General features: G+C 38.3%; 2 protein-coding genes and 1 non-coding gene across 5 annotated transcripts in view; 2 read left to right on the top strand and 1 right to left on the bottom strand.

The window, feature by feature from the left end:
• Window positions 1-96: 96 nt before the first annotated feature.
• On the top strand, window positions 97-16,186 carry TCP1 (t-complex 1). The gene is made up of 12 exons (XM_074948705.1): window positions 97-256; window positions 3,489-3,574; window positions 4,806-4,934; window positions 5,560-5,657; window positions 5,927-6,037; window positions 7,288-7,469; window positions 9,311-9,437; window positions 12,373-12,548; window positions 13,369-13,492; window positions 14,804-14,996; window positions 15,370-15,533; window positions 15,877-16,186. The coding sequence occupies exons 1-12, from the start codon at window positions 190-192 to the stop codon at window positions 16,091-16,093; spliced, it is 1,674 nt and encodes a 557-aa protein (XP_074804806.1). The 5' UTR covers window positions 97-189; the 3' UTR covers window positions 16,094-16,186.
• LOC141985628 (small nucleolar RNA SNORA29) lies at window positions 2,365-2,499 on the top strand. The gene has a single exon (XR_012638985.1). It is a non-coding gene; the product is annotated as a small nucleolar RNA SNORA29 (small nucleolar RNA).
• Window positions 16,180-17,279, bottom strand: part of ACAT2 (acetyl-CoA acetyltransferase 2) — a 30,234-nt gene continuing 29,134 nt past the window's right edge. The window contains exon 10 of one of the 3 annotated variants that reach the window (XM_074948707.1): window positions 16,180-16,611. In XM_074948707.1, the coding sequence (XP_074804808.1) occupies window positions 16,438-16,611 (174 nt within the window). In that variant the 3' untranslated portion in view covers window positions 16,180-16,437. The remainder of the gene's footprint in view (window positions 16,612-17,279) is intronic. The other 2 variants (XM_074948706.1, XR_012638855.1) reach the window with 2 other exon arrangements.

Raw genomic sequence — 17,279 nt, 5'->3', positions numbered from 1 at the left:
CGGGCTGCTGGATTGGACAGAAGTGTTTAACGTCATCGTGAGTCAGCGCCGTTCCTTTCTCTGCCCTGCCCTCTCCCTATCATGCACCGCGGTTAGGGGCTAGTTTCCCAGCAAGCCTTGCGGCGTCGCCGGCGCATTCTTCTGCAGGAGCGCGCGTGTCACTGTCTCTCCTCTCGGCGCGCGGGGAAGATGGAGATGGGGTCGTTGGCTGTGTTTGGGGAGCGGATTTCCGGGGAGGCGATCCGCGGCCAGAACGGTAATGGCAGCCCGAGCGCGGAGCGGGGCCCCGGCCGCCTGCCTCGGCGGCCGCCGCCATGTGCTGCCTCGGCGGGGGGGGGCTAGGCCCCGGCTCTCAAGCCCGCTTGTGTCTGCGGGACGGGGCGCGGCCTCAGTCCCTGTGAAGCCATCGTTACGTGCCTGAGCCCGCCGGGAGGGAGCGCCCGCCCCATGGCGCGCTCAGAGCTCGGCCCGGGGCGGTGGTTGCCGAGAAGCAGCTCGCGGCAGTCCACGGGCCCGTTACGTCGAGCCGCTTTCCCCGCGGCGGCCCCTGGGTGGTTGCGGCGCGGGGGCGCCCGCGTTCGCACCGAGCAGCCGGGCGCGGGGGCGCTCGTGTCTTGCTGCTGTTCCTGGCCCGCTTCCCTTTGGGGCGCTAGGCAAACCCGAGCTCGTTGTTACGTGAATGGCCTTGGCCGCCATTTTTGACACGCCTTCAGCCGGCGAGACTTGGGGCGAAACGGCGTGTGACTTACCGCGCGTGGGTCCTGTCCTGGGACAGGACTGCGGCTCGCTATGGGGAAATGGCCGAGAAATCGGTAATCGTGTGCCGTGAATGTTTACACTGTCACTGTGTTGTCTGAAGTGCCTGTGAACAATAGTGACCGTCTTATCAACCCCCCCCCCCCCCTTGGCGGGCCTTTGCTTCCCGGTTGGGTGGAATTTATGAAAAGTGGACCTTGTTACACTGGAGATTAAGGCTACACATGGGTGAAACTCGATATTGATACTCTTAAGTTTTTGCCTACATGAGACCATTCTTGTGTGTGTTTCCTACAAAAGATTATTGCTGTTTTTGAATATAGATTATGAATGACTTTCAAACATTAAAGTTTGCTGCATATACAAATTAAGAGCATGAAGACTGAGTTTCTCATCCTCTGTAGCATAGATCCTGTTTTAATCTGTCTGAGGATCAAAAATAGTTTTGAGACATTTTCTTAACTCCATCCGGTTATTGACAATTAAGAAGCAAATACCAGGATGTGGCCCTTAGTGCTAGTATAAAATCAAGATGCGTTAATTAAACAACGGGGTAGATAGACTAGTTTTGTGTGAAAATAATACAGCTTGGTATAAAGCTTTGGTCTCAGGCCCTTAAAGGTTTTTTTGGGGGGAGAGGGGTGTCTCACTACCATACCTTTGAGAATCTGTAAAAAGAAAAAAGAAAAGGAGTACTTGTGGCACCTTAGAGACTAACCAGTTTATTTGAGCATGAGCTTTCGTGAGCTACAGCTCACTTCATCGGATGCATAGCATATCGTGGAAACTGCAGAAGACATTATATACACACACAGAGACCATGAAACAAAACTTCCTCCCACCCCACTCGAGTGGGGTGGGAGGAAGTTTTGTTTCATGGTCTCTGTGTGTATATAATGTCTTCTGCAGTTTCCACGATATGCTATGCATCCGATGAAGTGAGCTGTAGCTCACGAAAGCTCATGCTCAAATAAACTGGTTAGTCTCTAAGGTGCCACAAGTACTCCTTTTCTTTTTTCTTTTTACGAATACAGACTAACACGGCTGTTAATCTGAAACCTTTGAGAATCTGGGCATTAGCTCGTTTGGGATAGAATCAAGCATGGTAAATGACAAAGAGAGGCTTAGATGTAGCTCCCTAGTACTTCACTAGCTCATCAGCCTGCCTTTGCCACAGCCGTAATTATCTCTTTGCAATGTTGGTGAGTCTGGAATTTGCAGAGTTACCTTTTAGTCCTCAAAAGGGTTCTTTGTGCCATCTGTCTCAGTGCTTCAGACAGGTTATTACAGGAGCCCTGCACAATAAGCAGAAACCAGCTGTTTTTGAAGTGGGTGCTGTGGGTAGAAACATCATGTGGAAAAGTGGTACATATCTTAGTAAAGTCTGCAGTTCCAGTAGTTTTTTCGCAGTGTCTTTAAATGGGATGAGGTACATGGCTGCCTATTTAGTCTATGGCTAAAGAAGCCTCTGATATTAAGGGCAAATTTGGGAAATAGGTAAATGTGTGTTTTTTTTTTTTTTTTTTTACGAAGGATCTCTGGAAACAAAAAATGAGCAAGTTTGGTACATTTAAAGCTTTAAAGGAAAGATCAGATTTAAACTGGACCCTTCCCATTTGACTACCACTCCTTCAATTTACAGATTGAGTGGCTATGCTTATGGGATAGAGAAAACCCTGCCAAAGTCTGAAGGAGAAGATTGATGATATCTTTTTCCTATATGAAATGGCAGAACACAGAATGAAAAGATTCTGAATGACAAACAAAATTGCATAATTTATTTCTTTAACTTAGAGAGTTTTTTACTATTTCAGTAGCCAAAACAACATCCTTCAAGGCTGAATCCCCACTCTGTCACTCCGACTGCAGAAAGTGGGGGCCCATAAGGATTCTAAAAATTAATACTTGCCAATGGAGGCTTGTATTAAACTCACAAAGTTACAGCTTCTCTCTGACCTTGGCTTGGTAAATGCTGCCATCACCCAAATGCAAAAAAACCCCCTTTTAACCCAGGAAAGAGCACTTGAGAATCCCTCCCTGTGGGGTACTCTCAAGCCCTTCCCCTCCCTGCTCTGGGGAAGAGCTGAGAAAGGAACAAAGGACATTAGCTGTGGCTACCAGCTAATCAAACAACATGCACAAACCTCTTAGGAGACCAGTAATCCACCCCTGTTCTTAAAAAAAGTAAATTTTATTAAAAACAAAAAGGACAAAATACATTTGGAACTTAGGCTTTTGCTAGATTTTAAGAGCAATTCTCAAAATTAAGCACCCAAACTAAAATAGCTTTCTTGGGGGTTCAGCTTAAATGTTACAAGCAAACAAAAGCATTTGGGGTTAGCAGAGAGGAGATCCTCAAGCCTGAAAAAATAAACAGAAATAAACCTGATCACGTCTAACTAAACTTTCTGATCTACTTACACCTTTGGGTTGTTAAAAGTAGTTCTAGATTGGCCACCATACATAGATTCCAGTCATGACATCACTATTTCGTAGTATCCAAGATCCCGATCTTGCGATCAAGTATCGTCATGGACCCTTATACAACCACCCTTTTTCCCCACTTTCCTCGTCAGATTGGCAATTTTTTTGCAGGATTGGAGTCTAAATAAGGAGTCATTTTATTTCAGGTTGCTGAAATTGAGAATCTGCTGACACAAAAATATACTGCTCTTAAAATAGATATTTGCGAAGAAAGAATTATTTATTTTTATTTTGCTTGATTTATACAGTTATGGCTGCAGCTTCTATTGCTAACATTGTGAAGAGTTCTCTTGGTCCAGTTGGTTTGGATAAAATGTTGGTGGATGATATTGGTGTAAGTAAGCACGTCTTTCATTTGGCTTTTAAGAAAAGGGCTTGCATAGTAACAAACTTACACTGTAAATTGGAGCTGGGACCTGTTCTGTTTCAGCTGAAGGCATGTCTGTTTTTGTAAAGTGTTTCCATCTAAAATGTGCTCCATGGCTCTAATATACATTTGGTAGTTTTGAGCTCCTTTTTCCATTTTGTCATTAGGGATGTAAAATATTAAACGGTAAGCATTAGTCTTACTGTTAACCCACCGTTAACCCCCAGCCCCTCTCCCTTTAATCAGGTACCTTGTTAAGCAGTATAATTTTAATTGTTTAAACGGTTAACTTTTTAAATATTTACATCTCTATTTGTCTTTAGTTTATTTTTTTTTGAAGAAAGCCTTAATTGTAAACTATAGTTAACTGTTACTTCCTCCATGATGTGCTCCCTTATTTTATAACACAATTAACAGTTGCTCATATGCAAGTGCGTTTGCATTTCAATAAACATTTTTTTTTCTCACACGGATACTTGTACTAACATTGTTTTGATTTATTCATTGTGTTCTATTCTAAACTTATTTTTGTGGCTGTTGACATGCATGTTGTTGTCTTTAAATTGTTTTACACGTATTAGAATTAGGTGCTGTTGTACATAATTTGCATGGGCTAATGTTTCTAATAAGATAGAATCACATCCCATTTTCAGATATTTAGACCAGGTGAGAATCTGATTTGTCTTTCTGCTGTGCTATCCTGAAAGCCAAAGTGAGATAGCATTATGTCATTGAGTGGTAACTGTGTAATTAATAAAAGGTCGTACTATTGCACATTATCCTAAACTGAGATTTGTAAGTAACTGTATTTAAACTGCATTGCTTTATTAAAAATAGACAAAGATATTCAAGCTACATTTAAGAAATCTTCCTTAGTTCTTATTTATACAACATGAAGAATTCTACCATCTAAAAGCTCATGCAAATTCTTGTGCACCAAGGTTCCCATCCTGCAACACATGGTTCCTTGGGATTAGTTGTGTGTAGTTACATGTGTATAGATATAGTATTGAAGAGTTGACTTAAAAAGACAAAGTAAACTCTTAAGGTAAATGGTGAATGTACACAATGTTACACGAGGCATAATTCTTCCCCACTATTGTCATTAAAATGTCTTCTCGTATATTACAGTTTCATAAAGTTTAAAAATAAATTAGCATGAATATCAATCTTTTATTTGCTATTTTTTGAAAACTAGGATGTGACCATTACTAATGATGGTGCAACCATTCTGAAGCTGCTGGAGGTAGAACATCCTGCTGCAAAAGTTCTATGTGAGCTGGCAGAACTGCAAGACAAAGAAGTTGGAGATGGGACCACCTCAGTGGTATGTAGGAAAGTTTTACAGGCAGACATGTTGAAAGTCATTAACAAATGTAGCTTTTGGCTTATCATTATAAATGCTGGCACTGTAGGGATTAAATCTGGACCATTTCATCATGTGACGACAGATTTCAAATGCATCTGCCCCAGTGCAAACTATGAAAACTGCTTTGAAACAGTTCCTGGAACCAGAGTAATGAGGGAGACCACTATATAAAAACTAGCATCTCTATGCATGCTTGCATTCTGGAAAAGGGTTATTCTTTACTTAGTGGCTGCAATTTGAGAATGATCATTCCTTCCCTTCCTGAAGTTATATTTGAGAGTAGCTTCTGGGTTGAAGTAGTTCTTAATTCTCAACCCCTGAGAAAAAATTAAAACGTAGGTGGACTAATGGATGGACTAGAATCAGCTGATTCCAGACAACTCGTATCAGTAGAGCCCCAAAATCAGTTCAGAGTTAACTAGTGAAATGGAAAGTTAGAATTAGAATTGTTTTGCTCATTAATTAATCTAAATGATGGGAAACTTTTCATATTTGTCACTTATTTGTTCGTTGGAGCAAGAGCTACTGCTTATATTAAGACTTGCCCATTTTCTCAGTGACTCTTTTTCCTCTTTTCAAACAGGTAATTATTGCTGCTGAACTTCTAAAAAATGCAGATGAATTGGTCAAGCAGAAAATTCATCCCACCTCTGTTATTGGTGGCTATCGTCTTGCTTGCAAGTAAGATACAAATATTTCCGCTGAAATAGATTATTTTGCAACTCTTGTGTTTCATTATATCTAGTGAACATTTATTTTACCTTAATCCTGTATTCATTATCACCGACAATACAGGATTTTTTTCTTGAGTTGATAAATTGTAAAGACTTGTGGTGGTTTGTCAGCTTGGTTCTAAAACTGCATTTAGTCTGCATGTCCCCACAGTAGGAAATGTTCCTTACAAGGAATAGAGAGAAATTGTTCTTGAAATGTTGGTTTTTATTCAACAGGGAGGCAGTTCGCTACATCAATGAAAACCTTATTATTAACACAGATGAACTTGGCCGGGAGTGTCTTATTAATTCAGCTAAAACATCAATGTCCTCCAAAATCATAGGAATGTATCCTTTGACTTGGTAATAATAAATTTTGCAAAATCTTAATCTTGCAAATCTTAATCTGAATCTTAATTTTGCAAAAATAAGGGATATTATTGTGGAGAGCTTGAGTATCCACTGTAAAGCCCATGGCAGCAGTTCTTAGTTCTTATCCTTTTTCATTCTAAACCCTTCTTTTAAGAGTTATAACTCCATTGTGAAAACTTGTTCTTGGTATCAACTTGGCATAAAAGGTGTATTCTGGTTTACTAAACCAAACCCTGCTTGTTTAAAGGACAATTGCAACAAGTTTTTAAATCTCAAACTTACCAAAAGAGGAAAATGGTTTGTATCACATTTTGTTTAAACCCTTAATCCTTAAACACAAGCTACAATTGACCACCCTCTTAGATGCTGAAATTGTAGCTGTTTTCTCTGACAGAAGCTGCCATACCCAGAGGCTTGAAGGAGCTGTTCTAATCTAAACAGCTATTTTGATCCCTCTAATAGTTGTAGAAAACTCAATGATGTGCTGTGCCCCTTGCCTATATTTTTTTCTTGTTTTTACCAGTCTTTTATGTTTCTTTAAAAACAATACTCTGGTTAGTTTTCCTGTTCTTTTTTTAGTATAATGGCTAAAAAAATGCTCTTTTTGCCACTTACTACATGACCCATCACCCTTTTCTCCTTCCTGGGGCTGCCCAGGTGCTTTGCCCCTGTGGAACCCACTCTGACTCAGTTCACGTTCCACCCTAGCCAACATATAACTTATATTTTGCATTAGATGGAGGAAAAAAATTAAAAGCATCCAAGCAGACTATCACCCACACTAATCCCAAGAGTGTCTCCATTATTCCAGGCAACATTCCTTCTTGCAGTCTGTCTTCCCGCTGTAGTTCAGTGATGGTTACTTGCTTATGGCATCCATTTGTTTCCTTTGAAAAACTGTTCACTAATTCAGGATTCTGATGTGACTGGGATAAAGCGGGCAAAAATAGGCTGTGTGTGTGTGCGCGTACTTGTGTAAACAGTAGCAAAATGTTGTGATTGTGAAAACATGAAATTTGATATTTGGACAAAACATTTAAACTCTGTCCTAGTTTCTTCTATCTGTAAAATGAGATTAATAATTATTTTACCTCATAGGTGCTTCAAGGATTATTTTAAAGGCATGTTAATATAAAGCAGCCTATAAATGCTGTTTTTAGGACTAAAATGAATTTATATTATGCTAGTTGTCTGTTTAGCTCATTTTAGCCTTAACAGTACTTTAGTGATGGTGACTTCTTTGCCAACATGGTGGTGGATGCTGTGCTTGCAGTTAAATTCACAGATCAAAAGGGTCAAGCCAAATATCCAATCAGTTCCATTAACGTTTTGAAGGCACATGGCCGTAGCCAGAAAGAGAGTATTCTTGTAAACGGCTATGCACTGAACTGTGTGGTGGGCTCACAAGGTAAGCTCAGATTTTGTTTTATAAGCCTTCAGTGAGCAGAATAACTGATGTTTATTTATGAATATGCTCTTATGTGGATGTTTCTAGTGATATGAAGAATTGGCTAATAAGCTATTGTTCGTTCAGAAAAATTAAAAACAACCCTTGAAACAACAAAGTAAATGAAAACATTCTTAAATAAAACCAAACCCTACACTAAGCAGGGGGTTTTTTGCCCCAAAAGTGAGAAGTCACAGACTCCGTGAAGTCCACAGGCTTTGCTGCTGTTGATGTTCTGAAAGGAACTCGGGTATTGCAGTGAGGCACCACGGTATAAAACCCAAAAAGAAAAATTATGGTGGTTGCTTTACTGTGCTACATTGTACTTCAGTTGTGACATCATGTGGATGATGATTCCCATTTTACATGGTCTTACAATTACATGTTGAATATTTGTGTCATTGAAACACTGTCCTGGTTCCCCAGTTGAAGGTTGTGTTTTTCTGAAACTTTGTAAAATTACTCTAGCAATTTAAATCCAATAAATAATGTAGTAGTTTCTAACTACCCATCTCTAGAAAAATAGCAGACGCATAGGTCCAAATTCTCCCTACAAACTCATGGGCAGCTATTAAGGACTTCAGTGAAACTTGCATTCATGTCTGAAGTCAATATTTGGCTTTGAAATCTTGTCTCAATAAGGATTTTTTTAAATGAGATCTGTGATCATATAGATTTTTAATTGTTTAGTCTGTTCACTGTCACTTTCTTGCACTTGAATGATGGAAATAAGCCAATCGCTTATCTGGTGCTTAATCAGTGCTTAATAGATCTCAGGTTATCAGGTACGTATAATACTTATATTTGGAATGTATGCATCGCAGTAGACTGTTTAAAAACTTGCAATTTAAGAGAGACTCAGGGAACTATTTCTATTGCCCATAAGGTTTTAAAAGCTTATTTTTGAAGTCTAAATTTGTGCAGTCTTTGACAGGAATGTCTCGTTTATTACATCAGTTACTGTGCAGCACTCTGCAGGTGTCAAGAAACCACACCGGCAGATAAAACTCATGAGGCTTCAGTTGTCAGTGTTAAAGGAACGTGCATTTAAATGACAAAATCTGGAATACAGCACAGGCTGCTGTTCATTTGGTAGTGGAGGGGAGGTTCATTGTATTGCTCAGCTTATCTAGCAAATAAGTGAGCAACAATAAATGTCACCCAAAGGAGTTCCATCCAGCCCTCCTTGGCCTGAGGATTGTTGACTGCAGTGCAAGGCCTCAAAGGTGGACAGTGTAAAAGCAAGGAAATTGGCTACTGTCACTAGAATTGGGTTACTGTATTTTGACATGTTCAGTTCTGTTAAAATCAACATGTTCTTATTATCCCTTACTGGGAATGTAGTAGGTCCCTGCTAAATATATCCAAGTTCTCTGTAGATTTACATAGTGATTACACTGGATACCAAAGGGTCAGTTTCATTACCTGTGGTACTAATACATCTTGAACTTCTAGCCCACCAATGTCACAAACTGGCAAGCAAGGAGTCATGGAAAGGTGCTCCTCTGTGTCTTCGTATGAAGCGGTAAATTAAGAAAGCAGCTAAGATTATGTCTGCATATTGAAGAATGTCTTACTACCCTTTTCGTTCTTGTCATAACATTTTCCCAAGTGTGTTTGTGAAAAGAATTGCAGGAAAAAAAGCAGCCTTAGGTGGGTAATTGTGTGTGTGTGTGTGTGTGTGTGTGTGTATTAGAAATCTAAAAAGCAAAATAATACACCACAACTATTTTCACTTTATTAAGCATTTTTAATTAAAACTTACTTGTAACAACATTGAGTAAAATACCGTTTTTATATAGGTATGACCAAGAGGATAGTTAATGCAAAGATTGCCTGTCTTGACTTCAGTCTGCAGAAAACAAAAATGAAGCTTGGTGTTCAGGTGGTGATCACAGATCCGGAGAAACTGGACCAGATTAGACAGAGGTAGCACATTTTCAAACTAATTTTGGTATTTTTAATTATGTATGGGTTTCTGGGTATTCTGAAGAGTGTAATAGACGACAAAATTAACTACAGAGGTAAATAACACATCTTAATATAAAATACTGGTGGAAAACATTGATCATAACTATTGATTAAAATGTATTTGGATAATCTGTATTCAGTTGAACTGTATAGTTGTATAGAATTTAGGGCTGTCAAGCAATTAAAAAAATTAATCGTGATTAATCGCGCTGTTAAGCAATAGAATACCATTTATTTTAAATATTTTGGATGTTTACTACATTTTCAAATATATTAATTTCAATTACAACACAGAATACAAAGTGTACAGTGCTCACTTTATATTTTTATTACAAATATTTGCACCGTAAAAAACATATTTTTCAATTCACCTCATACAAGTACTGTAGTGCAATCTCTTTATCATGAAAGTTGAACTTACAAATGTAGAATTGTGTACCAAAAAAACTGCATTCAAAAACAAAACAATGTAAAACTTTAGAGCCTACAAGTCCACTCAGTCCTACTTCTTGGTCAGCCAATCACTCAGACAAACAAGGTTGGTTACAATTTGCAGGAGATAATGCTGCCAGCTTCTTGTTTACAATGTCTCCTGAAAGTGAGAACAGGCATTTGCATGGCACTGTTGTAGCTGGCATTGCAAGATATTTACGTGCCAGATGCGCTAAAGATTCATATGTCCCTTCAAGCTTCAATCACCATTCCAGCGGACATGCTTCCATGCTGATGATGGGTTCTGCTTGATAATGATCCAAAGCAGTGCAGACTGATGCACGTTCATTTTCATCCTCTGAGTCAGATGCCACTAGCAGAAGGTTGGTTTTCTTTTTTGGTGGTTTGGGTTCTGTAGTTTCCGCATCAGAGTGTTGCTCTTTTAAGACTTCTGAAAGCATGCTCCACACCTCGTCCCTCTCAGATTTTGGAAGGCACTTCAGATTCTTAAACCTTGGGTTGAGTGCTGTAGCTATTTTTAGAAATCTCACATTGGTACCTTCTTGGCGTTTTGTCAAATCTGCTGTGAAAAGTGTTCTTGAAACGAACATGTGCTGGGTCATCATCCGAGACTGCTATAACATGAGATATATGCAGAATGTCGGTAAAACAGAGGAGGAGACATACAATTCTCCCCCAAGGAGTACAGCCACAGATTTAATTGATGCATTATTTTTTTAAATGAGCATCATCAGCATGGAAGCATGTCCTGTGGAATGGTGGCCGAAGCACGGAAGGGGCATACAAATGTTTAGCATATCTGGCATGTAAATACCTCGCAACGCTGGCTGCAAAAGTGCCACGTGAATGCCTGTTCTCACTTTCAGGTGACATTGTAAATAAGAAACAGGCAGCAGTATCGCCCATCAATGTAAACAAACTTGTTTGTCTTAACAATTGGCAGAATAAGAGGTAGGACTGAGTGACTTGTAGGCTCTGAAATTTTACAAGTTTTTTTTTTGTTTTTGAGTGCAGTTACGTGACCAAAAAAATCTGCATTTGTAAGTTACTTTCACAATAAAGAGATGCACTTCAGTACTTGTATGAGGTGAATTGAAAAATACGGTCTTTTGTTTATCTTTTTTACAGTGCATATATTTTTGTTTACACATATAAAGTGAGCACTGTGCACTCTGTATTTTGTGTTGTAATTGAAATCAATATTGAAAATGTAGAAAAACATCCAAAAATATTTAATAAATTTCAATTGGTATTCTATTGTTATAAGTGCGATTAATCCTGATTTATTTTTTGAGTTAATCGCGAGTTAACTGTGATTGACAGCCCTAATTGAATTATGAAGCAAAAAAGTTACATTATTTAGAACCAAAGATTGGATTGATTTATATCAGCAAGCAGAAAACTTTGATTTAAATAATTGATTTACATTGTTTTATGTTTGTACTTTTTATTTTCCTAAAGAAAGATTTGATTCTTATTGGTTGGTGGCTATTAAAATATAGCCTGTACACTGTGTTTAGCAATTTTTGCTAACCAGGTGGGTACACTGAGTCTATACCTAAGCAATTATCTATCTTACACCTACATTAATTCAGATTCTTAATATTTTAATTTTAATATATGAGAAAATGGTGCATGATGCATTTGTTAAGACTTTATTTTTACTTGTAATTTGTGTCGGTGCATTTGGCTGGAAACTGAAATGCAATTAAAATGCACAAACAGAATTGTAAAGTCTTTTATTCATAAAAAAAGATCAAAACATGTTTTGAATTTAAGACTGATTTATTAAACAAAGGAAGTTAATGAATTGAACTGATTATTTCTGCCCACCAAGTCCGTTGGTATTTTAGAATGAGTAGATCTCATTTCTGAACACAGTTTTATTCCTAGATTGTGAGAGGAAACAAGACTTCATGCTTTTTCAACTTCCAATCATTTTCTTAACCTTTTAATGTACTAGTTATTGAAAAAACTGAAATGAATAAAATATTCTCTCTGAGTCTGTGGAAGGGGTTATTGCTGTCAAAAACTCATTCAGCACTTCAAACTCTAGTGTGTAGCCAGTGTTTTCCATGAGTTCAGTGGTTAGACTTTCTTTGAAACTTAGGCAGCAAACATTCCTTAATACTTTTTATTTAATTTAAATTATAGTAAATGTAGGTCTTAACGTGGATTATTGTAATTTCAAATCTCATTTCAAATAGGCTTATTTTTAAAAATAGAAATATTTTTTGTATTTAAATTTTTTTTTAATTAATTTTTATCCACCCTGACACACATTCATGTGATGGTTCCTTTTCTCCCTGGAGATCTTAGCTTTGCACTGCTGTTAATTATTCAGATGTTTGTGTATGGTTTAGCCATTCAGTTGATGATTTTTAATCCCACTTTTATAATTTTTGGTTATAAGTAAACACGTGCCTATTATCTTTTGCAGAGAGTCCGATATCACTAAAGAGAGGATTCAGAAGATTCTGGCCACAGGTGCCAACGTTGTTCTAACCACTGGTAGCATTGATGATATGTGTCTGAAATATTTTGTGGATGCTGGTGCTATGGCAGTACGCAGAGTTTTAAAAAAGGACCTTAAACGCATTGCTAAAGCAGCAGGAGGTATGTATATATTGTGATTTTGGTCGTAGTATACATTTTTAGTTCTATATAGTGTTTCCAAAGCTGTTATTAAGCAGTAGTTGGTCAGTTCCCTGAGTATTAATTGGGCTGATCCACATATAGAGTGATAAGGAAGTATGCTTGGAATAGAAAACATTCAGGTGCTACAATGCCCTGACAAGGAGCACCTCACTAAGTAAAGAGGAGCCACTGAAAAATTGTGACTGCAGAAAATGTACAGTGAGGAGAGATGTTCACTGACACAGGGAAGACTCTGTTATGCCAGGGCACACAACCAGACTACATTTTATCTAGAAACGGGGATTATGGAAGTCTGGTTAATCTAATTTCCAACTTCCTGTAGTAATTGAAATTTTTTCTTAAAATTCAGAGTCTATAGTATAAAATTGCATTTTGTAAAGATCATCTAAAAGAGATTTGATAGTTCAAGTCTTCTTAGAACCGTGCAGAACAAACAGTGTGTAATTTGTTTTTAGCAGCAATGTGAAAACTTCAATTAAAACAGAATAGGTGCTGTAAAGATCAAGTAAAAATGAACCCAGAGAGATTAAGGGGGACTATAAAATACAGAAATGGATTTAAAAGTAAGGTAGGGCCTATAGGACTACTTAATCCAGCCAGCACTGCAGGGAAATAGAAATATTCAATCTTGCATTTATGTTTAATGTTAAGGAATACTGATGAATACTACCATTCTGTTTGCCCTGTAAACCTAAAACCATTTGTTCTGTGAGGTTGATAAATAACAATGAGTTGGTGGTGTCCACACTAATTTCACGATTTTGTTTTTGTTTTAAAGCAATCATTTGTTCCACTCTGGCTAATCTGGAAGGTGAAGAAAGCTTTGAGGCATCAATGCTGGGACAGGCAGAAGAAGTGGTGCAAGAGAGAATTTGTGATGATGAACTGATTTTAATAAAAAAGTAAGGACTTTTCAAGGGTTCTAGAGTTCATCATGCCTTGGAAACATGTTTTGCTAAACCTTTAGATATAACTTCCCATTTATTTACTGCTATGCAATCTCAATGCTATGAGCAGTTATACGCGTGGGATAGAGTATAGTAAGGCCATTGTAAATTTGTGATGAAGCAACCAATGTTTCACCATTATTGCTAGGGCCGGACATCCTTCTCAATCATACCAGTTACAAGCAGTAAGCCTGTCCTGTTGTGTAGTTGACGTAAAGAATGTCTTTGTTAAATAGCTTATCTATAACTATAGAAATTACCTTTCTAAACGCTGATGTGTGAAAGTATAGAGAAAATCCAATCAGAACGGTGTAACTGTATGATGATCAGCTTCACTAGTGATTATAGTGACAGAGGTGTGGTTATACTGTGTCTTCTGTGACACTACCTAGATTTGAAAATGCTGCATACTAAAGTTTGATTAAAACTAGCTCTGTATAACCTTTTGGTGCTGATTTAAACCCATTTAATGGCAGGAATTCATATTAAATTGTCACGTGACTATCAAGAACAGCAATTCTTAACTCAGTGCATTTTTCCTTTTCCCTTTTATGATTTTGGTATGCCATGGTGATGATATGAATGCAAACTTGTTTGTGCCTTGATCTGCCTCATCATAAAACATGTCGAAACACTTAATCGGTTTCCCATGTTTTCTGGTGTGATCCCCTGGTTTCAGTTTCATGAGACTAAAAGACATTCTCCAAGATGTTGAGTTGATACCTCTAACCATATCACTTTCTGCAGGTGCATGACTACCTATTGCTGTACTGATGGCAGTTACAGGCACTAAGTTTGTACGTTGAATAAAGAAATCCAGCAATGGTACTGAGAGGAATCTAGCAGAGGAATTGAGAGGCTGGAAAAAAACAAACGTGCTATCTAAAATCTCTAGTGGCAATAAATGTGTGTTTTTAAAATGGATACGTTTCCATTAATGATGATGATTTTTATCACACTCCCATTGTGTGGAAATGCCTTGCCTTTCTTGCTGAGGGGTAAAGAATTTTCTGATAGGGTGAGCAAATCAAAATGCATTAGCCAGCATAGAGTAGCTGGGATTGTCTGAGAGGGGTTAGTGTGAACTGAAGGGTTACCCACAGGTGTTGCAAGAGATAATATAACCCCTTTAGGAGTAAGATCCTACATTAAATGTTTGAGGAACCTAGCTGTAGCAATGAGATGGTAAAATATCAAAGCTCTTTCTCCAAAAGAGTTTTTCCGATCGGCGTGAAGTTAACTGACTTTTCCTCATTTTTTGGACAGTACCAAGGCTCGTACTTCTGCATCAATTATTTTACGAGGAGCCAATGACTTCATGTGTGATGAAATGGAGAGATCCTTACACGATGCTCTTTGTGTAGTTAAAAGAGTATTGGAGTCCAAGTCTGTGGTACCAGGTGGTGGTGCTGTAGAGGCAGCACTTTCAATATATCTTGAAAATTATGCAACCAGCATGGTAAGTGCAGTTCACAAAATAACAGTGTTTCATTGCATAACACTAAAACTTCTTGCTGTGGTGGTTATAATGCAGAACTTGGCTTTTAAGTGCTTTGAGCTTTGTTCTGCCAGATCTTGGGAGCAACTATTTTAATACACCAAAATATTAACTTCAGTTTTCAAAACAATTAAGAAATAACCTTGAGCTGGGAACAGAACAGTTCTTCCTCTCCCTACATCTATTTTCCCCCTGTATTGTTCATAATCAATATAGACTGTAAGTGTCTACCTGCCTGTGGCGGTCTAAAATTATGGCTACATTTTTCCTCTTGTATTGCATGAATTGGCTTGATGGGTTTCAAAGTAAATAACTCTTCCTCCCTCTCATTTAGGGATCACGTGAACAGCTTGCTATTGCAGAATTTGCACGGTCTCTCTTAGTTATTCCAAATACCTTAGCAGTAAATGCTGCCCAGGATGCCACAGATCTTGTTGCAAAGCTGAGAGCATTTCACAATGAAGCTCAAGTGAACCCAGAACGCAAAAATCTGAAATGGCAAGTATCCATTAATGGAAGTGAAAGGGGGTTACATTTAAATGGAGGGCTGTCTTAGGAGTTTTGTAAATATTGACTGCTTGTGGAGAAGTTCTGTTACAAAATATAGTGTAAATTTACTTTTCTCTGCATTTCTGTTATTCTCCTGTTGTGTACTTTAGCTGCTCCTCTTGACCATAATTTAGGAACTCTGAGCTTGCTCTGGGAAACTTTTTTTTTTATTTTCCTTCAGATAAGCATAGTGGTAATCCTCAGAAGTTTGTTCTAACTTCAGCCAAATTATGTGTATTACCATTGTGCTACCCAACAAATTAGACTTGTCTAATCCATTTCTTGTTTGCAGGATTGGTCTTGATTTAATCAATGGGAAACCTCGTGATAACAAACAAGCTGGTGTGTTTGAGCCTACTGTAGTCAAAGTAAAGAGCTTGAAATTTGCAACAGAAGCTGCAATTACTATTCTACGAATTGATGATCTTATTAAGTTGCATCCTGAAAGCAAAGATGATAGAGGCGGGTGTTATGAAGATGCTGTTCGTTCTGGAGCACTTGAGAATTAGTCTGGCTTTTATTTATGTTACTGTTTCGTTGTTCATCTTACACTTCCCAGTATTGTACCTAGAGTGCATGTTAATAAAATGGGGATAGTTACAAGAGAACTTGCTGTCACGTTTGTGTTCTTTATTCACCACAGTAAGTCCAGGGCTGAGAGGCACAGTTTAGGGTGGTAAGTTCTGTTTCTCACATCCTCCTGGCTAACAGTCATTGAAGCAATTAACCACTTCAATCATTGTCTAAATTGTGAACTTATTAAAAACTAAGTGAATTAAGTTAATACTATAGCTTTATTAGCAAGCTGAAACCACTCTACATTGTTATACATTAGCAGTGAGAAGAGACTGAACTATATTAATCTTTCAATGCACATAGCTATTCCCATCCCCCCTCCTATACAAAGAGCAGCAACACCACGTTTTCCAGCTGTTCGTTCCAGTGCATACAGAAGAGTAACAAGAATACGACAACCAGAGGCACCCAGAGGATGACCAAGGGCAACAGCCCCACCTTCAATGTTAACCTGAAAAATAAAGTCAGCCTTATTTGTCTTATAATAATTAATAAGAAAGAGGCCAGGTAGGTGAGGGACTCATTTATCGGCTTAACTTGAATTGGTGAAAGGTAAACTTTGGGCCAATAAAAGAGTCCCTCACCTACCTTGTCTCTCACATAACCTAGGCCCAACATGGCTCTTAGCACTACTGCAAATAAGAAATAAACATCCTTCCAATAAATCGAGAGTGCTTAATGACTGGTAGTTCAGGCTTTGTTTCCTAAAACATTTCCATTAGCCCTTCCCTCATTCTTGAGGTATTTTCTGGACATATGTTGCACTACATGAAATAAAACCGTTACTGTCAGGTGTTTAGACCAGTTTGACTACTACAAAACTAGCGAGGACTTTCCTTTTAGTTCCAGCAAACACCATCCTTATACTTAATGGTCTTTCTTCACCTCTGACAATGGTTTACAGAGTGCCTTCAGTTCTCAAATGATGCCCTGAATTACATCAGTACATCTGTGTATCCAAGTTACCTCTGCAAAGGAAACAGGTCCTAAAAAACTGAGTTTGAAGTGCAGGTACTGATGCTATCTAGAAGTGCCTAAAGATTCTCACTGAAACTGAGCAGTATGTAGACTGTCAGCATAACTGTTACAGGAATCATCCAAACTTTCTAAGACGATAGC

Source organism: Natator depressus, chromosome 3 (assembly GCF_965152275.1).
Source record: "Natator depressus isolate rNatDep1 chromosome 3, rNatDep2.hap1, whole genome shotgun sequence".
In the NCBI taxonomy this organism is placed as follows: domain Eukaryota; kingdom Metazoa; phylum Chordata; order Testudines; family Cheloniidae; genus Natator; species Natator depressus.
This window is presented reverse-complemented; position numbering and strand designations above follow the sequence as displayed.